This window comes from Cygnus olor, chromosome 3 (genome assembly GCF_009769625.2).
Source record: "Cygnus olor isolate bCygOlo1 chromosome 3, bCygOlo1.pri.v2, whole genome shotgun sequence".
Taxonomy (NCBI): domain Eukaryota; kingdom Metazoa; phylum Chordata; class Aves; order Anseriformes; family Anatidae; genus Cygnus; species Cygnus olor.
Genome location: NC_049171.1, coordinates 3,713,771 through 3,737,569, shown reverse-complemented (window position 1 = coordinate 3,737,569; position 23,799 = coordinate 3,713,771). Strand labels below are relative to the sequence as shown.

The window sequence follows — 23,799 nt, the reverse complement described above, 5'->3', positions numbered from 1 at the left end:
ATGCCACCCACTAGATCAGGTTGCTCACAACCTCATCCAACCTGGCCTTGAACACCTCCAGGGATGAGGCATCCACAACCTCTCTGGGCAACCTGTTCTGGTGCCTCACCATCCTCTGAGTGAAGGATTTCCTCCTCACCTCTAATGTAAATCTCCCCTCAAGCAAGGGCCAAGGCAAAGGGCTCAAGCTTAAAAGAAGTCCTCCAATGATGTTTGGGAGGGTCCTGCTTATCACAGCTGTTTCTCATGCAGCACTGTGATTCAATGCCATGTAGCAGCTCCACGTGAATTCTGGCTTTGAAAACAGGCAGCTGAACCTCGTAAAGGGGTGGGACGAGCACATACCATTCCCTGTGTCTCTCCTGAGATGGCAACCCTGTACCTGGAGGCCCCAGGGCTTGGCACTTTCCCTAGGAGGGACTTTCAGTCTTGTCAAGATGGAAAGGAAGTGCTTCTCTATGTTGTACTTGATGATATGTATGAGTCTGCTTTCCTACTGTACTCAAAAAGCAGACTTGTCTCAAGATGAAGGTTGAAGCTCGAAAAATCACCAAAAAGAAGTTTCTGCTCGAATTGAACTCTAGGGAAACCTTGACAGCTGGTGCCTGGCTGCCCACCAACTCCTCCTGCGTTATGAAATAACCACAACTCTTGTCCTTCATGTTCACGGTTTGTGCTTTGTCCACAGACCTAACCGTAGAAGGTTACCTTGTGGAGCAGTGCTGCTCAAGAGAATATAAGCACTTTGGACAAGCTTATGTAGTTCAGGCAGAACTGCAGGGAGGAAGAAAGAGGTCAAGCCAAGAAGAAATATTTCAATACCAAATATAATGTGATTTGTGCAGTACGTACTGCTTGAACACCTACATTTCTAGTGCCATCTGATATTGCTCTTGAACTGTTGTAGAAGAGTGAAGGTCTCTTGCAAGTCCTGCCCGTTGAACACCTGTAATTCTAAATGTTATAAGTAAGGTTTAAGAATCTTATCTGTATGGTGTGTTAACAGCGTTGAACGCTCTTTAGTGTAGGAAGTTGTAGCAGAAACAGCAAGCTAGATGTTGCTTTTTCATATTGTATTTGGTCTAATAATGAATACAGCATAATTATCCTGCTTATCTGCTGGTTAAATAGTAAAAACTGTTTTTTTTATAAGACAATTCATTTCCACTCTTGCATTTCACAGCACCTGTTATGGTGACTACTGAAATCACCCTGATGCTTTCAGACAGTTTCACAGCTTTGTTTCTGTTCTGGTGTCTTTTTTTCCCCGTTAATACAGAGCGCTGGGCTTGCTTTCATCCACAGCAGCGTGGCCAGCAGGGCAAGGGAGGGGATTTTCCCCCTCTCCTCTGCTCCATTTTTTTGTTTGTTTGTTTTTTGGGGGGGGTTGCAAGACAAAGAGAATTTTTTGCTTCTTTTCATTTCCCATACTTGCTTCCTAGCACGTGTTACAAGGCCAATGGGGGGAAAAGGAGAAAGGAATCCTTGCCCTATTTAAGGGTTGCCCTAGTCACCATGCTACCCGAATTTGGCATGACAGCCCCTGCCTTTGGCTATGATACAGAAATGATGGGGGAAAAAAATCAGGATATGAATTTTTATATCACTACATAAGAAATTATGCTACAGAGGATTAGAAATCAGATGGGACACCTGAGGATAAGATTGTTCCCACCTAAGAAGTGCAAAGAAAGTCACAGGACATATAAGTGCTGTGTTTTTGGCACACAAACAAAATCACCGTTAAGAACTGGAGGCAGTGTGTCATGGGGTGGCAGAGGAACTAATGAAGAGAGACAGGCATAAGCTATAATTCTCCAGCTATTGGCTTTTATGCATCTTCTCAGAGGGACAGGTGAAAAATAAAAGGCAAAACTTACACCTTTTGCTGTGAAGCTGCAGGACAAACAACTTCTGGAGAGCAAAGAAGTGGCTGAACCTGTTGCACTATTAAAAAAAAATAAGGAAATAGGCCTACATCTTTCCAGGAATGCTCCCAGGCAGCTTCCAGCATCCACAGCACTGAGTCCCATGTGCTGATGTTTTAACAGATTGTGGGTATCTCTTTGTTCAGTTATTTCTATTCCTCTTTCCCAAAAGAAAAGAAAGGGTTTCTGCATGTCTTTGTTTGTTTGTTTGTTTTGCTTTTTTTGTTTGTTTTGAAGAATTTTGGCATCTGAGTACCGTCCCACAAAGGGAAGCTGAGTTCTTCCAGCCAGTTTATCTCTTTGTACTGAAGGGTAAGGTATTCAGTCCATGTCTATCTATCCCTTGACAGCTACATGTCTCAGAAAAACCCAAATTAAGGAGCAGTTGGCGCACTGTAAATTGATAACCTTTGGAGTTTAGGTATCAAACCCCAGGTACAGTCGTCACCCTCAGCCCATGCAACAGACACCCACGTTTCAGCAATGTGAATGCTACGCAATGGCAATTTATTCAAAAGGAGGGAAGGCAATGCAGAATACCTTTGGATTTACTCTATATCGTAAAGCTTTTTGCATTAAAAACGAGAGGTGCTTGAGACTTTGTTGTAGCAGGATCCAGTGGTTGTAGCAGAAGGGGATTCAAAGAAAGTTCCTGGAAGAAATTTTCATAGCTCTTGAATGGACAGTCCACGAAGTTTTTATACATCCCATGGCCTGCACAAAGAGAAAAAAGAAATGTATTTGCATTCCTTCCCTACTTACTCGCAGTCCATGCATATTTTCCTCCTGGGTATATACATTCCCAAATACCTAATGTCAGGTGCAAGTCAGGCTGGAGCAGCCTTGTGCACTCACACCTGTGAGTGGGAATGGTGCTTTCCGATTGCCCCAGGAAAAGCAGGGAATTAAATTGCTGTCCCTTGATATTGGGGTGAGTGCGTTCATTCCCGAGTGAAAATAGAATAGGTTATCTTTGGTATGAGAGTTTCTTTTTATGACATAGTTGCGTTTTTTTTTACACATGTCCGATAACACTCAGATCTCTGTTCACCCTGCAGTCAAAACTGAATTCCCATTTGTTCCCCACACACCACAGCAACCCAGCTCTGAAAATATTAAACTCTGATATTTTGCTCCATCAGGGGAGTTATAAAGTGGTCAAAGAGACCTGGGGCAGCACATGCCTGACATCTCTGACTATACTTTGCCCTTCTTGCTGAGGCACATCATGGAGCACATCTCAGGAGAAAGAGCACCACGGAGCTCTGCTAGCAACCTACTTCAAGACCAGACTGTCCTCATGACATTTTATTTTTTTTTCTTATGTCCAGTCTGAACATTCAATGGCACTTTGGGGTTAAGGACATGGGCAATATATTTGTCTGCTATGGATGAACCTCATTGAATGGCAAACTCACGATTTGCAGCAGGAGCGGAACCCAAAGCAGCTTCCAACTCTGACCAGGTGGATGGGACATCTTCCAAAGTGGCAGGACCCTTTCCTACAGAGAAACATGTCCCGCTGGGGTGAAGACAATCCTGCAACAAGAAGAACAAAGTTACTTCCCTCCGATTCTGCAGGGCAGGGTGAATGCAGTCTCAGTGCCAGCAGGATTTCCCATTCGTTGAGCTGCCTTCACCAATAACTGTTCTTAAGGACTGTTGCCCAGATTTGGCCACGTGGAAAGGACAGGTAAGAGCAGAGCTCACAAAGCAGATTTACAAATCCTTCCCTGCTTTATCCTCCTGCGTATCGATTTTTGCATGGACTCTTCTGCATTCCAGTGTGTCCTGGTTTCAATTAGGACAGAGTTAATTTTCCTCCTAGTAGCTGGTAGGGTGCTGTGTTTTGGATTAGGATGAGAAGAGCGCTGATAACATGCTGATGTTTTAATTGTTGTAGAGCAGTGCTTACACCAAGCCAAGGACTTTTCAGCTTCTCGCTTTGTCCTGCCAGCGGGCAGGCTAGGGGTGCAGCAGGAGCTGGGAGGGGACAGACCCGGGACAGCTGACCCAAACTGGCCAAAGGGGTATTCCATACCATCTGACGTCATGCTGAACAATATATAGGGGTGGCTAGCCGGGGTGGAGGGGGGCCGGCTGCTCGGGGATAGGCTGGGCATCGGTCAGTGGGTGGTGAGCAATTGCATTGTGCATCACTTGTTTCGTACACATTATTAGTAGTAGTACTGTTATCATTATTATTATTATTGTTATTATTATTATTGTTATTATTATTTTCCTGTCTTAATAAACTGTCTTTATCTCAACTCACAGGCTTCACTTTCCCGTTTCTCTCCCCCATCCCGGAGAGGGAGGGGGGAGGGTGAGCGAACGGCTGTGTGGTGTTTAGCTGCCGGCCGGGTTCAACCACAACACAGGGACAGCATTTTCAGGGAGGAGGTCAGACTGATAAACGCCTATGTGGCATTGCTGAACACTTAGGGGTAGGTCTCCCAGAGTCCCAGCCCCGTATCTTGGTCATGGAGGCAGAATATCTAGCATTAAAGCACAGGTTAGGAAAGATACAGAGCTCCTGGCTCCTTGTCCTTTATCTTATGGAACAGAGACATGCCTCAGAGGTTTCATTACTGGTTCCTATCCAAAAATAGTTGGCCAATCTTCATTTTGGCCCACATATGCACCACTTTGTTGTTTGAAAACCACGGCCAGCACAGGCAGAGTCTCGGGTGTCTAACTCCAGAACATTTAGCATGAACATTTTAGGAAGACACCAGCAAAGAGGATTTTTTTTTTTTCAGCAGTCATCATTTCTCCAACTTTGAAAGAGTTTTCACAGGAGACGTGGACAGCACAGGCACCAAGCTGAGTATTTGATTAACTCCTGTTTGGTTTCTATTAATTTTAACTAATAGTGTTTAAAATGCACCAGGGAGCTTGCTTCAGGTGCACAAAAATCACTTCCTAGCATCCTTTCATTTCTTTTCATCTTACCTGGAGAAACCTGGAGCACCAGGAAGAGGAGAGAAAAGAGCAGGTAAAGGATCCTCATGGCTGCAGATCTGCTGAGCCACTACAGGGAAGAGGACCAAGAAAGGTGTGACAGACAGCCCTCAAACTTACTGTCTTCCAAACTGTACAAACATTGTATTAATCAAAATGGCACTTATATTACTTTTTCTTCAAACTTTCAATAAACCTAGTAATGCCTATGTGGCCTCATGACTGCTGTGTGAGCATTTCTGGGAAAAGGAAAGACATATGGGGCAACATGCTTTCGGGATATGTGATTATTAAATTATTTTAATTCAGATTTCCTCTCACATTTTGCAAATAGCCCTTAGCCAAAATGCAGACATGACCTTAGGTTTGGTTAAATGTTTTATCTAATAAATAAACAACACTAAGCAGAAAGAGGTGATCCTACAGACAAGCTTACAAACTACAAGAAGAAACGTTCATTTTGCAACTTTAAAACTTATCAAGAAATAGCAGCTAAAAGCTACTTGCTCAAAATCATCAGTTTTATTCTAGAATGATTGAAATTTTAAAAAACAAACGTGCAATGACTTCATTAAAGCAGTCAATGATTAATGCAACTAATATTTGTGAAATGGGATAAGTTAGCCTAGAGGGGGCTTCTGGATAGAAAGGAGGTATTTAATCATATATTCTGATCCATCATTTCTGATCCATACATTCTGATCCATCACAAATTATTTTCTCTTAAGCAATGCAGGGAAACGAGGTTGTGATGGAATACTGTATTTCTGCAAATAGAATGACAGAGAGTAGCCCAAAGGGGATTTGCAATTAGTATCAGAAGTCCGCTCCAAATATTTGAAAATTATTTCCATATTTCCATATTTGAAAATATCAGGAGAAATGAATAAACAAAGTTAACTTAATTCTGAAAATGAAATAAAGTTCTTAACATAGATACCAAATATATTCTGGTTTCTGCCTAAGAAGCCAGCAACTTCTCTGGACCTCAGTCCTTTTTAAAACAACCTGACCCAGACCCATTTTTTCCTAGGAGTTAATAAGCAGAGTATCTTTATCAAAGCCTACTAGGTATTAGCTCTTATTTGAACTGCTTACTCAATCTGTGTAACTGTGTAGATTAACATTTTTAGTAACTTAAAAATTTAGGTTAATAATGCAGAGGGTTTTTTTGTTTGTAAAAAAAAAAAAAAAAGAAAAAAGAAAAAAAAATACATAACAGGAGAAGACATTAAAAGAAAGACTGAAAAGAACCGAGAAGTTACCAGGTACTAGATGAGCTCAAAGGTCAGATGAACTCTTCTTGGTCCCTTCCTTCCACGGGGCTTTAGTTGTGAGATGAAAGCGTCTTTTATAACATCTTTGCTATGGGTAGTGACGATTGCTTTCTCTTTCCACCAAGTATACATCGAGCCAATCAAAATGGGACTCATCTTTTTGGTGACTTCTAATCCAACCAGAATCAAGTTGCTTCTCACTTCCCAGTCAAAAAGCAGGGTTTGCCTCAGCCTACTGAAGATTTGCTCCTGGAAAATCCCAGGTTCTCCATGCAATACCTCTTATGACACTCTGGTTTGTGTAAGATGCGTTAAACCACAGAGGTATTTGTCAAACATCTTGGGACATATGTCGAACCATTCCTGGTTGGGAGCAACAGAAGGCACTGCAATACAGAGCATCTGTGTGCTCTCCCCATTAGTTTATTTTCTGTTCCATGAATGCAGAATATAAGAACATAGAGCCTTTGGGAATAGTCTAGCTACAATCTCATGCAATAACCAAAATGCATCTTGGATTTGTATAGTGCTTAATTGTGTTTATTCTTTTGTTTCCACATCTTCATTTATATATTTTTTTCAGTTCCAAACATCTGTCTTGCCTGTTTGTTCATAGGTAAACACTGACGTTCCTAGAGAAGCACCCACAATGAAATTTTAAATTGCATTAGTATAGTTTTGAAGTAATACCCTGGTGGTCTTCATGCTGATTCAGGTTGCGCAGGGGTTTTCATGCATGCAAACTATATTCCCTAGGAGGAAAGTGAACAAGACGTTTTACTTTAAAGGTGCTCCAAAGGTGCTCTGAAGGTATTGCAGTGCCTAGTGTGGGCTATACCACCGCCAGGTCCTGTAGCGTGCATCCTATATTTCTTTCTCTTTTAAACCTGGAGAATTTGTACCAGAGGATCAGCAATATGAGGAGAGGCTGAGGGACCCATCTTTGTTCAGCATGGAGAAAAAGATAGTTAAAGGGGAATCTAATTACTGTTCATAACCACCCAATAGTAGCTATAACGAAGATGGAGCCACACTCCTATCTGAGGTTCACAGTGATGAGAGGTAACAGACACAAACTTTAGCTGGGGAAATTCCAATTAGATATAAAGTTAAAAACCTCTCACAATGAGGGTTGTCAAACACTTGAACAGGGTCCCAGCAAATTTGTAGTATCTTGATACCTGTGGATATTCAAACTCAATAGACAAGGCCATAAGCAATCCCATCTATCTTTGAAATTGGCTCTATTCTGAAGGCACAGCTGTGCCTCCAAACATCCACTCAACTTTACTTGGTTTTATGGTTCTATTCAAAAGCAAAATCCAATCCAAACTCAAGCTGTAAATCCATACAACAAAGATTTGAGGAGCATCAGCAGTCTCTAAGGTCTGTGGATCGTTTCCTATTTACTAATCTTCCATCGCACCAAGTCACTTGTTAAGTTTGGTGTACCCAGCAGCTATCCAAAGACACCAATACTAAATATTTTTTCACATCATATTTTAATTTACACCTCCCTTCAGTCAACAAAACATTGTTTATGTATCATTTTAATATAACACTCAAATTATATCATAATAGGTTATGATGCATTTGCTATTTTCAATGACAGGTGTATTTAACAGACCGAAATCCATCTTCAAATGGCACCATGGCTCAGAGATCATTTATTCTCAAAACTAAACTGAAATATTTAATTTCTTATTGAGTCCTAAATTTAGTTACTAGTATGGTAATTTTTTTAATACTTTGATATCAATTTCATAAGTGTACATACATAAACATATGTGCATACATGCACAGGCACACACACTCATAGAGAGAGATACATATGAAAATATGCCTACAAATGATTTCCCTGAAATTCATATCCTGATATGAATGAGGTAGCTTTTTATTTTCTACATATTTTTGAAAATGAACAGGTTTCTTTGCAGTATAAAAAACTGATAGTTCAATTTCTGGTGTGTCTATGAACTTCTGACCATAAAGCAAGAAAATGGAGGGAAAGAAAATGGCATAATATGTAGTTGCTTCACAACTTGCCAAGAGCTTGTGGTTAGCTTGCCTACCAACCGTAATTGTTACTCAACCTGAGGCAGTTAGGAGCAAAATGAAGGGATAATTCCAAACTTTGCTCCTAATAGTTTTCTGGTTAAAAAAAAAAAAAAAAAAAAAAAAAAAAAAAAAAAAAAAAAAAAAAAAAGTAGAAAATATTAAGAAGGTCTTTTATAGTATCATTTTTATTGAATTATTTAATTATTAATAAATTATTTAATAAAATTATTATTAAAGTTATCAAAATTTTTAATAAATCTCTTATTTAAAATGCTACTACACCAATACCTGACTGCTGTTCCACCCCTCACCTCCAGAGGACAGTTTGTTCATTGCAATGAAGGCTCCAGGCACCTCCAGGTCATTGTATTCAGGCACAGCCAGAACACTGTTCCTCATTTGTGTGATAATGGCACCCCTTAACCTCCTTCATGTGTGTTGAACTGAATTCTTGCCATAAGGCATAACCATTGCATAGGAGGTGAATGCATTTTAATGCAATTGTGGAGTGTACAGTATAAAGAAATTCAGATTCCTCTAGATTCACTGCAAAAGCTGTTACCAGCTGTTGTACTACCAAAGTAAATCCACCCAAGGTAGGATAGCTGGTATTTAGATGGTGTTCTGTATTTATAAGTGCATCTGTAATGGATGTACTTCATTACAGCTAACAGACAAAGCTTCAAGACAAGTTTAGATCATCTCAGTTAGTAACATATATATGTGGTTATACACTTTGATCAGTGCACTAAAACTATCTAACCAAGATGATGAATTTAATGATCACGTAGTAATCTTGATTAACCAAGGAGAAATCATAATATGAGGTTAAAATCTCCATGGACAGATCCCACTCCATCTTCTCTTTGATTTGACAGCTAAAGGTACCAAGCTAGGAGCAGAGTCCAGCCCTTTGGTGCTACTGTGCCAGCAGTAAGGTCCACACAGTGGGAATGTGTTTGCTGGTGTCCTCGTCCCCTCTTTGTACCTCTTTTCTAATTGGTGTCCTGTCAGGGGTCCGATGTCATCCAAAATATTGTTGTATTTCACTTTCATGAGGTCCCCTCAGGAGCGAAATGTCTCAAACGCCTCCAGGCCCACTGAAGGAAGTGGCTGGAGATACCTTGGCATTTTCTACACTGCTAGGCAACGATGACAGAGAAAAAGAGACAGAAAGCATGAAATCTGTCTCTGGCATCTCAGTCCAAAATAGTAAAATGCCTTGGAAAAGCAGATTTGAAGCTACTGGAACATGTACCTGTTGTACAATAGCACCCATCACAGAGAGAAACTAGGTTTCATTCCTGACCATGGTCACTGCAAGAGTCTTCCAGGAACGTGGCCATTGGGGGGCAGAGGATCAAATGACCTCCCTTTTCCCTGGGGTTGCAGCAGGACACAAGTGTTAGATCATAGAATCATAGAATCATTTATGTTGGAAAAGACCCTAAATATCTCCAAGTCCAACCATCACCTAACACCACCAGGTCCACCACTAAAGCATGTTCCTAAGCGCTACATCCCCATATCTCTTAAATACCTCCAGGGAGGGGGACACCACAACTTCCCTGGGAAGCCTGTTCCAATGCCTAAACTCTCTTTCTGTGAAGAATTTCTTCCTGATATCTAATCCAAACCTCCCCTGGCACAATTTGAGGCTGATTTCCTCATGCCCTTGTCACCCACCTCGCTACAGCCTCCTTTCATGTAATTGTAGAGAGTGATGTTTCCCCTCAGCCTCTTTTTCTCCAGACTCTACAAGCCACCAGCCCACCTGTGTGTTACTGCTTATGGTGAGAGTATTCCTAGGAAAAATCCCCTCCTTCCCCACCAAACACAGCCAAAGTTCAACCATATGAATGCCATCAGAAGTAATTTTATTAAAGGGAGGAAAGAAATGGTTTCTGTGGTGAGGCCTGGTCCAAATTTATGTTTTCACAGATGCTGTTGTTTGCTTCAGTGCAAAGGAAACTTGTGAGAGCAAGATGTGCCACCAGGAGTGATGGGGTCAGGGTGATTGAGAGGCCACTAGGTAGATGCGGAAAGGATTTCCAAGGAGAATCCAGGGAGTCATCAGTGCCTCCACCCCCTGCATGGTGAAAAAGACACAGTCTCAGCTTACACACCAGGAGGTTTTCTGCAGTGATGTTATTTTGGGGGGATCTCTCTGCTTTATGTCATGGCACCACAAGATAAGCTGCCATGGAACGTGAATGCCCCCTGAGGACCCTCCGTGCCAGCAAAGCTGGTGTTGGAGAAGTGAGAGAAGATGTTGTCAGCAGCTGTGCCTCTCAGATGTTACTCAGGAGAAAATACCAAGAGGATCTCAGTCACTGCTGAGGTGATGCCTTGCACTTTCACATACCTCGCACAGCAGGAACCTCCATTATGACACGTTCCAACCCAGTAATATGGCCGCCGACATATCCCCGGAAAGCAGATTCCATTTTGGAGTACACAAGGGTCGACTGGCCTAGGGAAGAAGTGCTGACCTGCACGGCGAAAAAAAAGAATAGTTGTTTACCACACAAGTGAGCAGAAGTGGATGCACCTTCTCTCTCCTCTCTAATTCCTCTTCACATCTCAGAATCACAGAATCGCAGCATGGGGGCACCCCTGGGTACCCCTGTCCCCCCCCTACCCCTGTAGGGTGCCCAGCCCCATGTCCTGGCAGCTCTGGGAGCTCTCCAAGGAGGCCCCCCAGGTCCATTTCTGCAGAGCTGCTTTCTATCTGGGTGCCCTTGACCTGTCCTGGTGCTGGGCCTGTTCCTCCCCAGGACTTTGGGCGTCTCCTCGGTGAACCTCTTGACACTCCTGTAGGCCCACCTCTCCAGCCTGCCATGGTCACAGCTTACCTGCCACTCCTTGGAGCACCATGAAGAGGACAGCCAGGAGCTGGTAAAGGATCCTCATGGCCACTGCTGAGCTGTGAAGTCCTTATCTGCAAGGAACAGAGACCACAAGACCAAAATTCACCGCATGGCCTGCTCCCTCCTGACTGGGGGAGTGCTTAAAACATGTCCTGAATGACGAAACCCAGAGGCTTATAAAATACAGTGAACTTGAATGAAGAATGGAGTGGAAACTGCATGCTTGGAGACATTCAAAACCTCCCTAAATGCAGCTCTGACCCAACCTAACCACATCTTCTTTGAGCAGGGATTCAGACTAGAAGTCCCCACAGTTCCTTTCAACTTAAATTGTCCTGGTCTTCTTGCATTGAAAAATGATATTCCAGACCTGTATGACACAGGACAGATTCCTCTGAAACCAACACAGACCCATGAATTTTACTTTCAACCCTACTGTAGTTCACAAAGTGTTCAGGGACTGAGTCTACTACCATCATGCTTCTGAAAGTCAGAAAAGGACTTATTTATCTCTTGAACTCAGCCAAAATGGGACTGAAATTTGGGCAAGTTACGTAGCTCAAAAGGCAATCTCTGATGCCTACAGTGGATGTTTCTGGGTCTATCTCCACTCCCTTTGGAGATCAGCAAAGACAGCTTCCTCCTGCAGTCCCTGCAAGCCACCCGTGGTTCTGCAGGACATGCACACATCGCCACGCTCACTGCAGTAATGAGATGGGAGGGGTTAACGAGTGCTGAATACTCGTTGGACTGAAGAGGAATGAAAGCAAAAGAAGTGGAAAAGGGGAAGGAGGTGAGGGTGCCTGTCCAGGACAAGGCATGGAAGGAGGTACCAGCAGAGGAGGTGCAGGATCACTCACCACTGCCTTCTGTCTCTCTTCTCCAGCAGATGCCCCAGACCCAAACATGCCTCTATATATAAAATTTGGGGTTGCTGGCAGAGCAGTCATGGGCCAATGAATGAAGCCTTTCCCAGCTAGCTTTGTTCTGCACTTTGGTGTCTTCCAATGAGACAGGAGGCTCCGTTTTGGAACTACTTTGACCACAAATCCCCCGATCTTGGTGCAATCCATCTAAGAGTATTTCACTTTTTGTAAGAGACGTTAGGCCACAGGGTTATGTGAAATACCTGGGAACATGCAACGACTGCTGCCTAGGTCCTGCAGGGTCTTTGTTCTGCCTTCAGTGTGCAGCTTAATTGTCTAGCTTGCAACAGCAGCATGGCCATTGTGTGCCTCCGTAACATTTTGTCCTTTACGTCTATCCTGGTTTTCTTTTGTCCATGTCAATAAAAGAATGAGCACTGCTTTGTTTTCGGCTTCTTAACTGCAGAGTTAATAGTTTACGGCATAGTAGTATATGAAATTTTAACCTAAATGCATACAACCTTTCATACAAAATCATAATGGATCACATTTCTATTTCTACTGCTGCTTCTTAGAGTTACTCTTGATTTTTTTTCTGCTGTTTCAGTGTCCTTCCTAATACAAACTTCCACTTAATCTTTCTCAGGCTGCCCAGACTCCGGCAGGATAACCAGCATACCTGCCAGCCTCGTATTTATTTCTCAGGTTATCTGGTCCTTGTTTGTTTGGGACTTTCCCACTCAGCCATGTTACCCCATCTCCTCTGGATGCACCTTTGCTTATCCTACTCTCTGCTATAGAAGTTTCAACCCCTAAAAAAAATTGTCAAACAAATCATTGTACATGAACCAGCAACTTAAAAAAGTGAAGCCATGCTTGATAACTTTCAGACTTGATAACCCATGCCTTGAGAAGTTTGTTTCTGTAGTTCAAGGATGGTGGGAAGACCCAGATGCATGCAGCTGCTGCCAGCTTGGCAGTCAGACTGTGCTGTGCTGTGTCCCACCAGGCAGGAGGTCTGGCCCTTGTCAGCTATAAAGCTATCAGATTTAGAGTTGCTTGAGTTGACCGAAAGGAAAGGCAGCTCAGATTCCCACCTTCAGGTTATTTAAATCTATGTTTTGGCCCCATCTTCATGGGTAAAGTCTCCATGAAGCCTGGCTTTGTAATGAAGCCTGAAGCACAGACAAATATTACTGCTGCTCATGCAGTGCTGTGGCAGAAATCAACAGGCAGCAGATGAGATTTCCAGGCAGCTTTTGGCCAAGTCAGGTCTGGGCAGGTTTCCACGGTGCCAGCCAAGGCCACTGAACAGGCAGCAGGACATTTCCCCAGCTGGATTTCATGTTATCCTTGCTAATTGCGGACGTGCCGTAAGGACAAGTGTTGGGCAATCGTACCAAAGGTCTGTTATCCCTTCCTGTCATTTGCACAGAGCACACTGGGAGAAGAGGATGGCAAAGAGACGGTGGAGGATCCTTTTGGCCTGAAGTTGTCTGAGGACTCCTTGACATCAGAGGTAAGCCACAGCAGGATACAAATGATAAATAGAAACAAAGGGCTTAATTCAGTGACCTTCACCCCAACATCCAGAGGAATTTGCAGTGCTCTGGGTGAGATGGGGCTGGCAGACAAGGTTCAGGAAAGAGGAGACCAAGCCTTGCTGGAGCAGCCTGGCTGGCCAGGAGGCACACAAGGACATCCCATGTGGCACTTGCCTAAGTGTGAGCAAACGAATCGATCCCTGAATATTCATAGAGCACAGGAGTCTGTGGCATTCTGGGTGATAGAAAGATCTGTTTCAGGCCAGCTGGGATTTTATATTTATATTTTATATTTATATTTTATATATATAGCATTTATATCTAAAACTTTGTTAGCATGACCACATGGAAGGACTCTTCTTCTAAATACTAGATGGCTTAATGCACATATATACATATACATATACATATTAGTGTGAATGTCCTAGGAGGACTGTAGAGAAATGAGAGAGTAAGAAATAACACCATTATAAGAAAGTAATTACTTAGTATCCTGACTGGTATTGACTAAATCATAGATTGGGATAGCTGGATTTTTTTTCCTATTTGTATGTTCTTCAGCTAAGATAAAATATAAAGCAGGTTAGAAAAATCAGCCTTTATTTGTTAGAATACTTATGTATTATGAAATAAACATACACAGACATTATATATATATAATATAATAATGATGCTACGATTCTATGGTTCTATGATTTTATGGTTCTCTGACATATATGTGCCTGCATGTAGTCATTAAAAGAAGAACACAATTTAAGTGCTACACACATCCTTTGCAGCATCATGGAGAGAAGAAAGTAAATTAGAAGTACAGCTGTGAAAGTATATCTGGTCTACAATATTAATTCATGGATTGTGTATATTTAATTACTAAGGTACAGGTTGGGTTTAATTAGTAAGATACAGGTTAAATATGGATACCTTTCATGATCTTGAGTAGCCAAACTGATATTTGAAGTCAATAACAATATACAGTGGTTAAAATACCAGTTAGTTTAATTACCCTGTTTCAGAAATTTAAAGTAAGCTTGCCAACAAATATAACAACAGATACAGCTTGACCAGGGAGGTTTTGGAGTCTCCCTCCTTGGAGATCTTCAAAAGCCACCTGGATGTGGCCCACCCTGGATATGGCCTCCAACCTCAGCCATTCCATAATTCTGTGTGTTTGTGTGAATTCATGTGCTGAAGATCTTGTCCCAGTATTGGCAGCACAGGGGAACACTTTGGCCTAAACATGTTTGGCTCGTTGGCTGCTGGGAAGTGATGTTTCAACTGCTGGGAAATGCTGTGAGAAGCCCAAGTCATTGGCTGGCCGGTCTGTGGCAGCTTTGGCATCAGCAGGAATATATAAACCCTGTTGTTTTGGGGCAAGGCATCACCCTGTGAAGCTGAGCTCCTCACTAAGAAGAACCAGGTAGGACAGACCAGCCAGAGTGCCCCCCTCTCCACGTGTTACCTACTGATGCCTGAAGTCCTCTAGGATGAGCTGAAAACAATTGGCAAGGAGAAAAAATGCTTATCTCTATGAAAATATCCTTTGCTTATCTAAAATGAAAATTGTCATTCCAAGGTGTCTGCTTCTGCAGCTTAATTAAAAGCTTATGAACAATGAAAAGTATAATACTTGATATTTGATATTTGATTAATGCATTTGAATTATTATTGTAGTCAATAGTGGTGATTCTGTATGATTACATTGGTTTGTATCATTTGCAAAATTTAATTAGAGCCTGAAAAAAGGGCTGATGCTGGGGAGATGCTTTGAGGCTTTCAGCTGCTGTATGTTATAGAGGTGTTATGAAGAGAAGGGATAAATGTCTCCTTAGATTTTTCTGTAAAGATATTTTCAAGGACTTGCTACTGCTTTGTAAGCTACAAAAATCATTATTATTTCTACAGTTAAAGTTTCTGAGCGTTCATTATCTAGAGAAATTAGAATGGTTTAAGTCTTTATCTACAAATCCCTGAATCAAAATACGTGATAATTAAATAAAATGGACACTTTTGTCATTAATCATCTTGCCACAAACATGCAACACCACACCATAATGGAAGTATTGATGCTTTTGTTTATGTAGCAATGTTGTATAAGTTATAAAAGACACCTAGAAAAACGTGCTTAAATTATAAGAATTGGATAAGATGTGGAGGATATTTATTTTATTTTAAATTATAATATTCAGGGTTTATGAAATTTGAATGTAGGTGGAATGTTGACTGTCTTTGCATGCAATGGAGAGAAAATTGCTATACTCATTTTATTCTTTTAAATTTTATATGCATAAAATACATTTCCTTCATCTCATGAACTGAACTTTAAAATATATGTTTGTTCAGAAAGTGGTATTTCAATAGATTGATTCTAGAACATTTACTCAATTGCATAAATGACAACTTTTATTCAACTTTTATTTACAAATTGCAGCTTATATGTCATCCATAATTTTGGGTCAAGTAATGGCCTATGTACCTTTTCCTGTGCTTTTCCCTAGTAGCTGTTGTACCTTGTGCCACTGCATTTGGACATGAAGATCATTTACCTTTTCTTTGCTGTGCTCCTCGTAGTGCTCCAAAGCTCTTTAGGTAAGAGGTCTATAAACTCAGAGGAAACCCTGAGGGGATTTTGTGAGTACAGAAAGGGTAAAACAGAAATAGAAATAAAATGGGTTTACATCTCAGGCTACTTCTGTAGTAGTCAAACACTCTGTGTGTGATCGTTGACCCTCCTTTGGAAATGAAGAGAATTTAATGGTGTGGATGTGGCCAGATCACATGCAGACTGGGATATTGCTGTCATGCTACAGCCCTGACTCATACTTGATCTTTAGGAAGGAAAATCAAGACTCAGCTTCTTTGCACAGGTTTCATGCGAGCACCTAACAACGCCGTGCAATGCAAGCAGGCGGGGGGTACCTGTTGCACAGACCACTGCCCCCCAACCAATACAAGAGCCTTTGGACGTTGCCAGCAAGGGATCCCTTGCTGTCGGACTGTGGTGAGTTGAGGATTTGATGAAGACTGGGTGTTTCATGGGGGAATGGGTTCATTACTCACTTTAACACATCCAGTCTGCCCTTGGGACGTGAAACTCCTCCAGTGCAAGCTCCCAAGGGAGAAGGGACTCTGTATACTCAGAGGATTTCCTAGGGGTTTCCTCGCTTGCTCCCTGGGGTCAAAAATGATGCAGCTCGAGTGCCTTATAGGAAAGACAGTTCACAGTCAAAAGTCTTTGGCAGAGATAAGTAATTAGCTAGAAATTGTATCTTTTCTCTGCAGTTCCCATTACCTGGTCCAGATGCCTCATGACAAGTAATATTGGCTTTGGAGGACACATTTCTCAATAGGATGTGCATATTGTCTAGGGACCCATGAAGTTTTGAACCAGTAAATAGGAAACCTGCATGTTTTATATTGTAAAGTCTACCAGGACTCACTCGTGTTCAGAAGAAAAACCTGAAAGTCATGTTGTCTATAATTGTCCCCTTTTTAGGGAAAAAAAGAAAAATCTAATTCCTTAGCAGAATTTAAAAGTTTCTCCTGCATATTTATGCCAATACAAAACAGGAAAAAAAAAAGCAAATGTACACTCTGCTTCTACTGTTTCTAATACTTAATTTTCTGTTTCTTTTTGCTGCAAGATGTTGTAGTTGCTCTTGGTTTTGGACACTCATTTAAACTTTGTTCAATAGTAATGGCAGAGACATTAAAAACAAAGAGTGAGCAGCAGATTTATATAGAGAAATTCCATATCTCCATACCAGAGACTTCAAGATACGAAAGAAGCTTCAGGAACAGAAGCTTCCTTGCATTTCATTATTAAGTAAAATAGAAAGGTTTTCTATTACATGATTACAAACATGATTACAATTTAGCAGCAGAAAGACTGTAGAGACCCTGCTAAGAATTCCTGAATTATCCAGGAATATTTTTGCTCTCAGTGCTTGGTGCTCAGTCAGTTCCTTTTATTCAAATATTTTCCTGGTTGTAAGAACAAAATCTGAAAGTTTCTTTTCTCTTTTGCAGTACGACTAGTGTTTGCCAGTATCTTAGACCAGCTAAGCAGATCTCCTGGCAATTTATGAGAGACGTCTTCCCTTTAGAAAATCTGGAATTTGGGGCTAAAAATATGGTTTTAACACACACACACACACATGCAAACACACATAAACCCTAAAACACAAACAACAGAAGAATGACAACAAACACCTCAACAAACAAACTGAATGGCCTGAAGAGACTGCAAAAGTGATCCTTGGACCACCCAGAAAAGACTAAGCTTTTTCTTTTTTTCTAAAATAAAATAGTTTCCTAACAAAACTGCACTGCATCCCAGAGCGCAGATTATTGCCATGCAGAAGTCTGTCCCCATGAGAGGATGCAGAACAGGTTCTCGCCTTGGCCTCCAGAACAGATGCTCGTGTTTTTCTTTTATATTTAAAATATAAATAGTAATAATAATAATAAATAGTAGTAATAATGGGATGAGCACTGAAAGATAAAGTCTCCAGGAGAGGCTGAATGCACAGCTGAGGTTTTCAAATTTCATAGTCTAAATATCTCTACAAATTTTAATAAACTTGCTCCAGAAGACTTGTGTCTGAGCCTTATACCTGCAAAGAATTGTCTTGGTTTGTGTTTTTGCTGTAAGACCTGGATCCCATCTCAGACAGCGTTAGTGGGACATGGGGTAAAGTTCTCCAGGAAACCAAACCCCTATACAGACAGGAGCATGGCCTGATCCTCTTCCTTATTAGATTAACTAGCAACAGTCAGGGATAACTTCCCCAAACACACTGTGAGTAGGCTAGTAAAAAAATGGAACAAAGGGGCCATGTTCAGGGCACATGGCAGTCCAAAACCAGCTCATAGCAGCTGATGGGATGGAAAGCACAGGTCCTGTGTTCTGGGATGCTGGGGATGGGAAGGGGAAGCAAGGGACACTTCTGTACCTCATAACAGCAGGTGCTGAGACTCCAGGGTGATGGACATGCATCCAGAGAGCACAGCGCTGTGGTAAATAGTTTGGCTCGTTAGGATCCCACTAATGTGATGCTCCTCTAGACCAAATAAAGGTAACAGGAGCAGAATCACATAGATGTGGCGAGGCAGTTTCAAGACCTAAAGAAGTTGGCCTTCTGCCATGCTAGGATTTCTCTGCATTGCTGTTCTCTGCTGTTCTTGGTGTGCAGGCAGGTGATGGAGGACTGGAGAACTTCTGAACCCCACCCTGGTTTATGATTTACTGACATAACATGTTGCCACACACAGACTGCTGCAACCCAGACACTCTGCAGGATGATTTAACAGGACTCAATGACACATGCGCTTAAATTAACTTAATTTAGTTAAATAAGCTTCATTTACAGGTTGATTTTTTTATAGACAACAATAACAACAAAAACCACCCTGACATACACAAGCAAATGTCAGCAATGTGGTTTCACAGTGACTTGCTTTTATTAGAATTGAAGCTGCAAATCTCTATCAGGGCTACAAGAACTCCTTCTCAGATCTCCTCGTCCTCCCAGGAGTCTTCACCCCATGGGAAAGGCTCCTCAGGTTTGCACCAAGGCTGGGATTCATTGATGTCAAAAGTCTGGAGATGTCTCAGGTTCCCAGAGCTCTTGTCTGCCTGGTCAGTGAGGTATCAGTTTTAGGAACTGGGTGTCCTGCAAAGAGAAATGAAGTGCTTAGCTATTCTGCCTATCTCTGTCCAAACAAGTAAATGATGCTTTCCCATCTCAGGCTGGTGCAGAAATCTGGTAACACGTGGGGTTAGACAACAGGAGATCCTCGGGATCTGGAACTCTGCTCTATGCTCACAGAATCACAGCATGGCTGAGTCTGGGCACACGCCTGGGTGCCCCTGTCCCCCCCTGCCCCAGCAGGACATCCCTGGGCTCGGGGAGCTCTCCAAGGAGCAGCCCCCGGCCCCTCTCGGGGCAGCCCGTGCCAGGGCTCCGGCACCCGCCCAGCCCAGCAGTGCTGCCTGAGGGGCAGGGGGAGCCGCCGGGGCTCCAGGCTGGGCCCGGGGCCTCTGGGCCTGGCCCTGGGCACCGCTGAGCAGAGCCCGGCTCCGGCCTCTCCGCACCTCCCTGCGGGTACTGATGGCCATGGGGGAGCTCCCCCGGAGCCTCCTCTGCTCCAGGCCCAGCAGCCCCAGCTCTCGCAGCCTCTCCTCACAGCACGGGGGCTCCGGGCCCGGCAGCACCCTGGGGGCCCTGGGCTGGGCTCTGCCCGCTGGGCCCAGGTCTCTCTGTGCTGGGGGCCCAGGACTGGACCCAGTACTCCAGGTGCAGCTTCACCGGTGCTGAGTAGAAGGGCCATAAGACAAACCAGATAAAATGGAGGATGTGGATGTTACCACTCAGCACACACCACAGTTTGCTGGCTGCAGCTGCTGATGACCCAGAATGCCTGACGGGCATATGGCTTAAGAATAAAACTAATTTAGGAATAAAGCAAGCATGGTTGATCCTCTCCCTTTCTTCCATGCCCTCAGAAGTGTGACAAGGCCTCTCACTTTTGTTGTATCCTTCAACATGATGTTTCACAGAAAGCGAATTCAATTAAGTATAAAGGCAAATAATTAAAAATAAAAGTAATTGAACAATTAAACAAAACAACAACTACAGCAACAACAGATTTATAATATCCAAAAGTGTGTGGATCTGTTACAGCTCCTTTGATGTGAAATGCCACCAATGGCAGAGTCGGACTGTGACATTACAGCATTGCTCCCTCAAGTACAGCTCCAATACATGCAGAAGCTTTCTCATGGGTGCTGAAGAAAAAATGTTGGACTTCTACAGGGTGGAAGATCTCTTACAGTCTAATTTGGTTTAATATCTGACCCTTTGACCCAATAAAGCAACCCAGATGGAGAACTGCATTGCAGGTGTGAGTCCTGACTTGCTAATGGTTATGCTGTGCTGAAAACCTTGGGGTTTGGTGGTGTGAAGTTCAGTGCTACTGCCTGTGTGGATTGAAGAGGAGTCTTCAGAGCTGTCTGAAGCCAGCTGTCTCCACACTGATTAGTAGGGGCAGATTTTGAGCATGAGCTGGTTCTGCCCTGGCACCAGGCTCATGCTGGAAGAAGAACCAAGTTATTAGCAGTATGGAATTTCAAAGGCTGTAGGCTTGAGTGTGAGCCCAAACCTGCATTAGTATCACAGAGAGGTATGGTCTCGGGGAGAAAACAGCCCTCTTGCTGCGAAGACAGCCAGCTCTGGCAAAATCCAGCTCCCTCCCTGCTTATCACCAAATTCTCCCTGTGGCTTTTTCAGAGAAAGCAGACTGGCATTTTTCTTTCCTCTAGCCTCCTACAGGTAACATAACATTCACTTTGGTTATGTTTTATATTGTCTGAAACCTGAAGCCGTTTGGTGCACCAGGGACCAAATAATACAGAATGCCCATGGGCTTCAAAGATGAAGGAGGCAGGACAGGACACTCCTTTGAAACTAAATTTCCTAGGGGTTCAGAGGCTAATCCAGCATCAGCTCCATGGAACTGTGTGCTGCCTGAGCAGCAAATATTCTGTTTAATTCCACAAGGCTCTGTTTTCGGTTATCAGCCAAATGCCCAGGAATTAGAGTGTTGATTTTTTTGGTTGGTTGTTTTTTTTTTTATTATTATTTCTACTTTTTGGAGGACATAAGAAGCAGGAGGAGGTGTCCTTCTGCATGCCAAAGAGAAAGAAAAGCCTAGTAAATCTATTTGTACTTGCATGAGCATTGCACTGGAGGAATTCATCTTACCATTTGCAGCATTTCAGCTTCCCACCACGGCAGGTCCCAATGTCAACCAGAGAACCAGAGCATGCAATAAAAGAGCAGGAGCCACGGTTTTGCCGGCATGCTAAGGTGTCAGCAGCTTCTTGGCTGTAAGCTGCAAAAAAATTCAAGGGAAAATTCATGTTCACTTGTCAAGGCAGAGGATAAGGAGAGTTGCAGCATCAATTTAACCAGGCATGGTATGTGATATCATGACATAGCGCTTGGCATGCAGGTTTGTGATTGGGGTAACAGGTCTTTACATCCATATGAAATGCAAACTAGTTAGAACAGTGGGCTGTAATGTCTGGAGGGAGAATCTACCTGATTAGCAATGACACAGAGACACTAGCTCTCAATGACACAGAGACAAGCTCTCAATGACACAAAGACACTAGCTTCCTTAGCATTCCTGCTGGAGACATGTACTTGTCATTCCAGTTACACACAGTAATGCTACAGTATGTGAAAAAGCCATAGGAAACACAGAAAAAAAAATTACCTTAAAATGAATCTCATATTACCCTAAAAATGTGATGTCATTCAAATTAAAATGTCTTAACTTGACTTTTTCAGGCTTTTTCAGCAAATGCAAAGCATGTTTATGATTCATTATCATTATCTGCTGCTTTCAATAGCTTTCTGCATGCTCACAGGAAAGCTGTGCACTGTGTTGCCAAATAAGATATGGTAAAGTTAAAACAGTTGGCAAAAAAATCATAAAAGGTAAATCTTAATCACAGCCAAACCTGTGAGACTAGAATTCCCAACTAGAATTTTTGATGCAGTTACGTATGTACTATAAAATAAAGCCTGTTACTATTGTCACTAGTGTTGTACATGGTTTTAGCTAGATGTCATGCTGTTTTTACCATGCTTGATATGTTCAGAACTGAAGAACCAAATGCTCGGGTGATGTCAAACTCTGCATCTCCATCTTCATCGGTGCAACTGCCTGGGCTTATCCCAGATAAAGTGCTAGCCCCAAGCGTGGGTTCAGAGAGTTTCCAGGTTAAACATTACTTGTTCCGACTGGCATGTTCAGGCAGAAATTCAATTTGTGTTCTTTTTATATTCCTTAAATGGATCTCCTACAAGTGCCTGCTCTTGGTCTAAGCAATTCTACATCCCTTCTCTGAGTAGACTGGCATTTGCTGGTCTAGGAAAGTAAGTACAAATTTGAGTCTACTGCAAACAGTGGAGAAAGATTAAACTTCTCTGAAGACCCCATAACAGTCTGGAATGATGCATGTGCTCGAAACCCATTTAATGCACATGGACAATAGAGTTCAGGCAAAGCACCACAGTCTCAACTACTTTTTTTTTCTTTCCCCAAAATAGAGGCCTACTAGTCTAGAACACACACTGACAAGGTGCAGGTGTGAATGTGAGAAGAGAAAGCTCCCACATTGCAGCGTGAAATGCATTGTTACATCTTAAGTATCAGCCTACAGAGCTGCCTGAATACACAGGAGGACCATCTTTTTGCTATCATGCTGTCAGACAACTGGACACAGGATGGATAAGGCTAGAAAGAGACCACCAGCAAGACTATCAAGGACCTTGACTCAATAGGTTAAAGATTAGGGCTACAACTAGGAAGGGGACTTATAGTATGTCAGTCAGAGCCCAAGAGCAGAGAGGTTAGGACTTCTCTGCACATTAGCCTCCATCTCACATATTTTCTGTCTTACCTGGAGCAGCCTGGAAGATGAAGAAGAGAAGAGCGACAAGGAAGAAAAGGATTCTCATGATTGCCAGCTAGTGATAGTCTTTGCAGGCGTGAAGATACCTGAAGATGGACGGAAGCTGATGAATGAGGCAGAAGATGGTTACTCCCCGTACTTATAAACGCTCTGGGACTGAGCAGTGCAGACAATTAGGGGGTGGAGGAGTGGTTGTCTGTAGAACAGAGAGTTCATTGCCCTATCACTATAGAGATTGGTGATGTATGAAGATGTTGCAACCCGACACATTCGAAGATGCCTGACCTGAATGATGACCAAACCATGTTAGCTGACCTGAGGAGCCAAAACACCCTGTGCTCGCATGCCTGGTGCCAGCTGGTGGGCTGCACCCGGGCAGGACACAGGATTGGAGGAGGAGAGAGGTGGGTTTCCATGACCCACAACGCTGTAAACCATGCAGATTTGCTGATGCCCCGTGGCTCTTGGCCATGGTGTTGTGACAGACTGTCCCCTTCCCAGCCCCATGGCACTGCTAGCATAGCAAGGCTGCATGGAAGTGGGAGGCAATGGACCCTCCTCTTTTTATGGAGGAGTGGGTCAGAGCTTCAGTCCTCACTGGGATAGGAGTTGTAGGGCTGCAACTGGAGGAACTGGGAGTGAAAGGATTGTGGACATTCCCCCTCCCTGCCTGTGAAATCTCAGCATGGTAATACCTCTGTTCTCCCAGATTTTCTCCTTGCATGGTTCAAAGCTCAGTTATCTACATCTTATATTTCAGACCTTAACCATTAATTTTTAAGGAACCTGGAAAATGAAGTCATTAGAC

The 23,799-nt window shown here is 42.8% G+C and overlaps 2 protein-coding genes across 2 annotated transcripts; both read right to left on the bottom strand.

The window, feature by feature from the left end:
• Positions 1-2,414: 2,414 nt before the first annotated feature.
• Positions 2,415-6,302, bottom strand: LOC121067634 (antimicrobial peptide THP2-like). Its single transcript, XM_040552389.1, is given in 5 exon segments — positions 2,415-2,564; positions 2,567-2,642; positions 3,343-3,467; positions 4,884-4,962; positions 6,158-6,302. Coding segments are annotated over 4 exon segments (342 nt in total). The 5' UTR covers positions 4,942-4,962; positions 6,158-6,302; the 3' UTR covers positions 2,415-2,481.
• A 3,785-nt stretch (positions 6,303-10,087) lies between these two features.
• On the bottom strand, positions 10,088-11,522 carry LOC121068448 (gallinacin-7-like). The gene is made up of 3 exons (XM_040553630.1): positions 11,083-11,522; positions 10,593-10,719; positions 10,088-10,316 (listed from the first exon to the last, which is right to left on the bottom strand). The coding sequence occupies exons 1-3, from the start codon at positions 11,138-11,140 to the stop codon at positions 10,301-10,303; spliced, it is 201 nt and encodes a 66-aa protein (XP_040409564.1). The 5' UTR covers positions 11,141-11,522; the 3' UTR covers positions 10,088-10,300.
• Between the last annotated feature and the right edge of the window lie 12,277 nt (positions 11,523-23,799).

What these genes read in the sequence shown, in the direction of transcription:
- LOC121068448 (XM_040553630.1), bottom strand. Translation starts at nt 11,140, where the DNA reads ATGAGGATCCTTTACCAGCTCCTGGCTGTCCTCTTCATGGTGCTCCAA. An exon ending in GGTGCTCCAAGGAGTGGCAG is followed by an intron (nt 10,720 to 11,082) that starts GTAAGCTGTGAC and finishes TTCGCCGTGCAG; the next exon opens with GTCAGCACTTCTTCCCTAGG.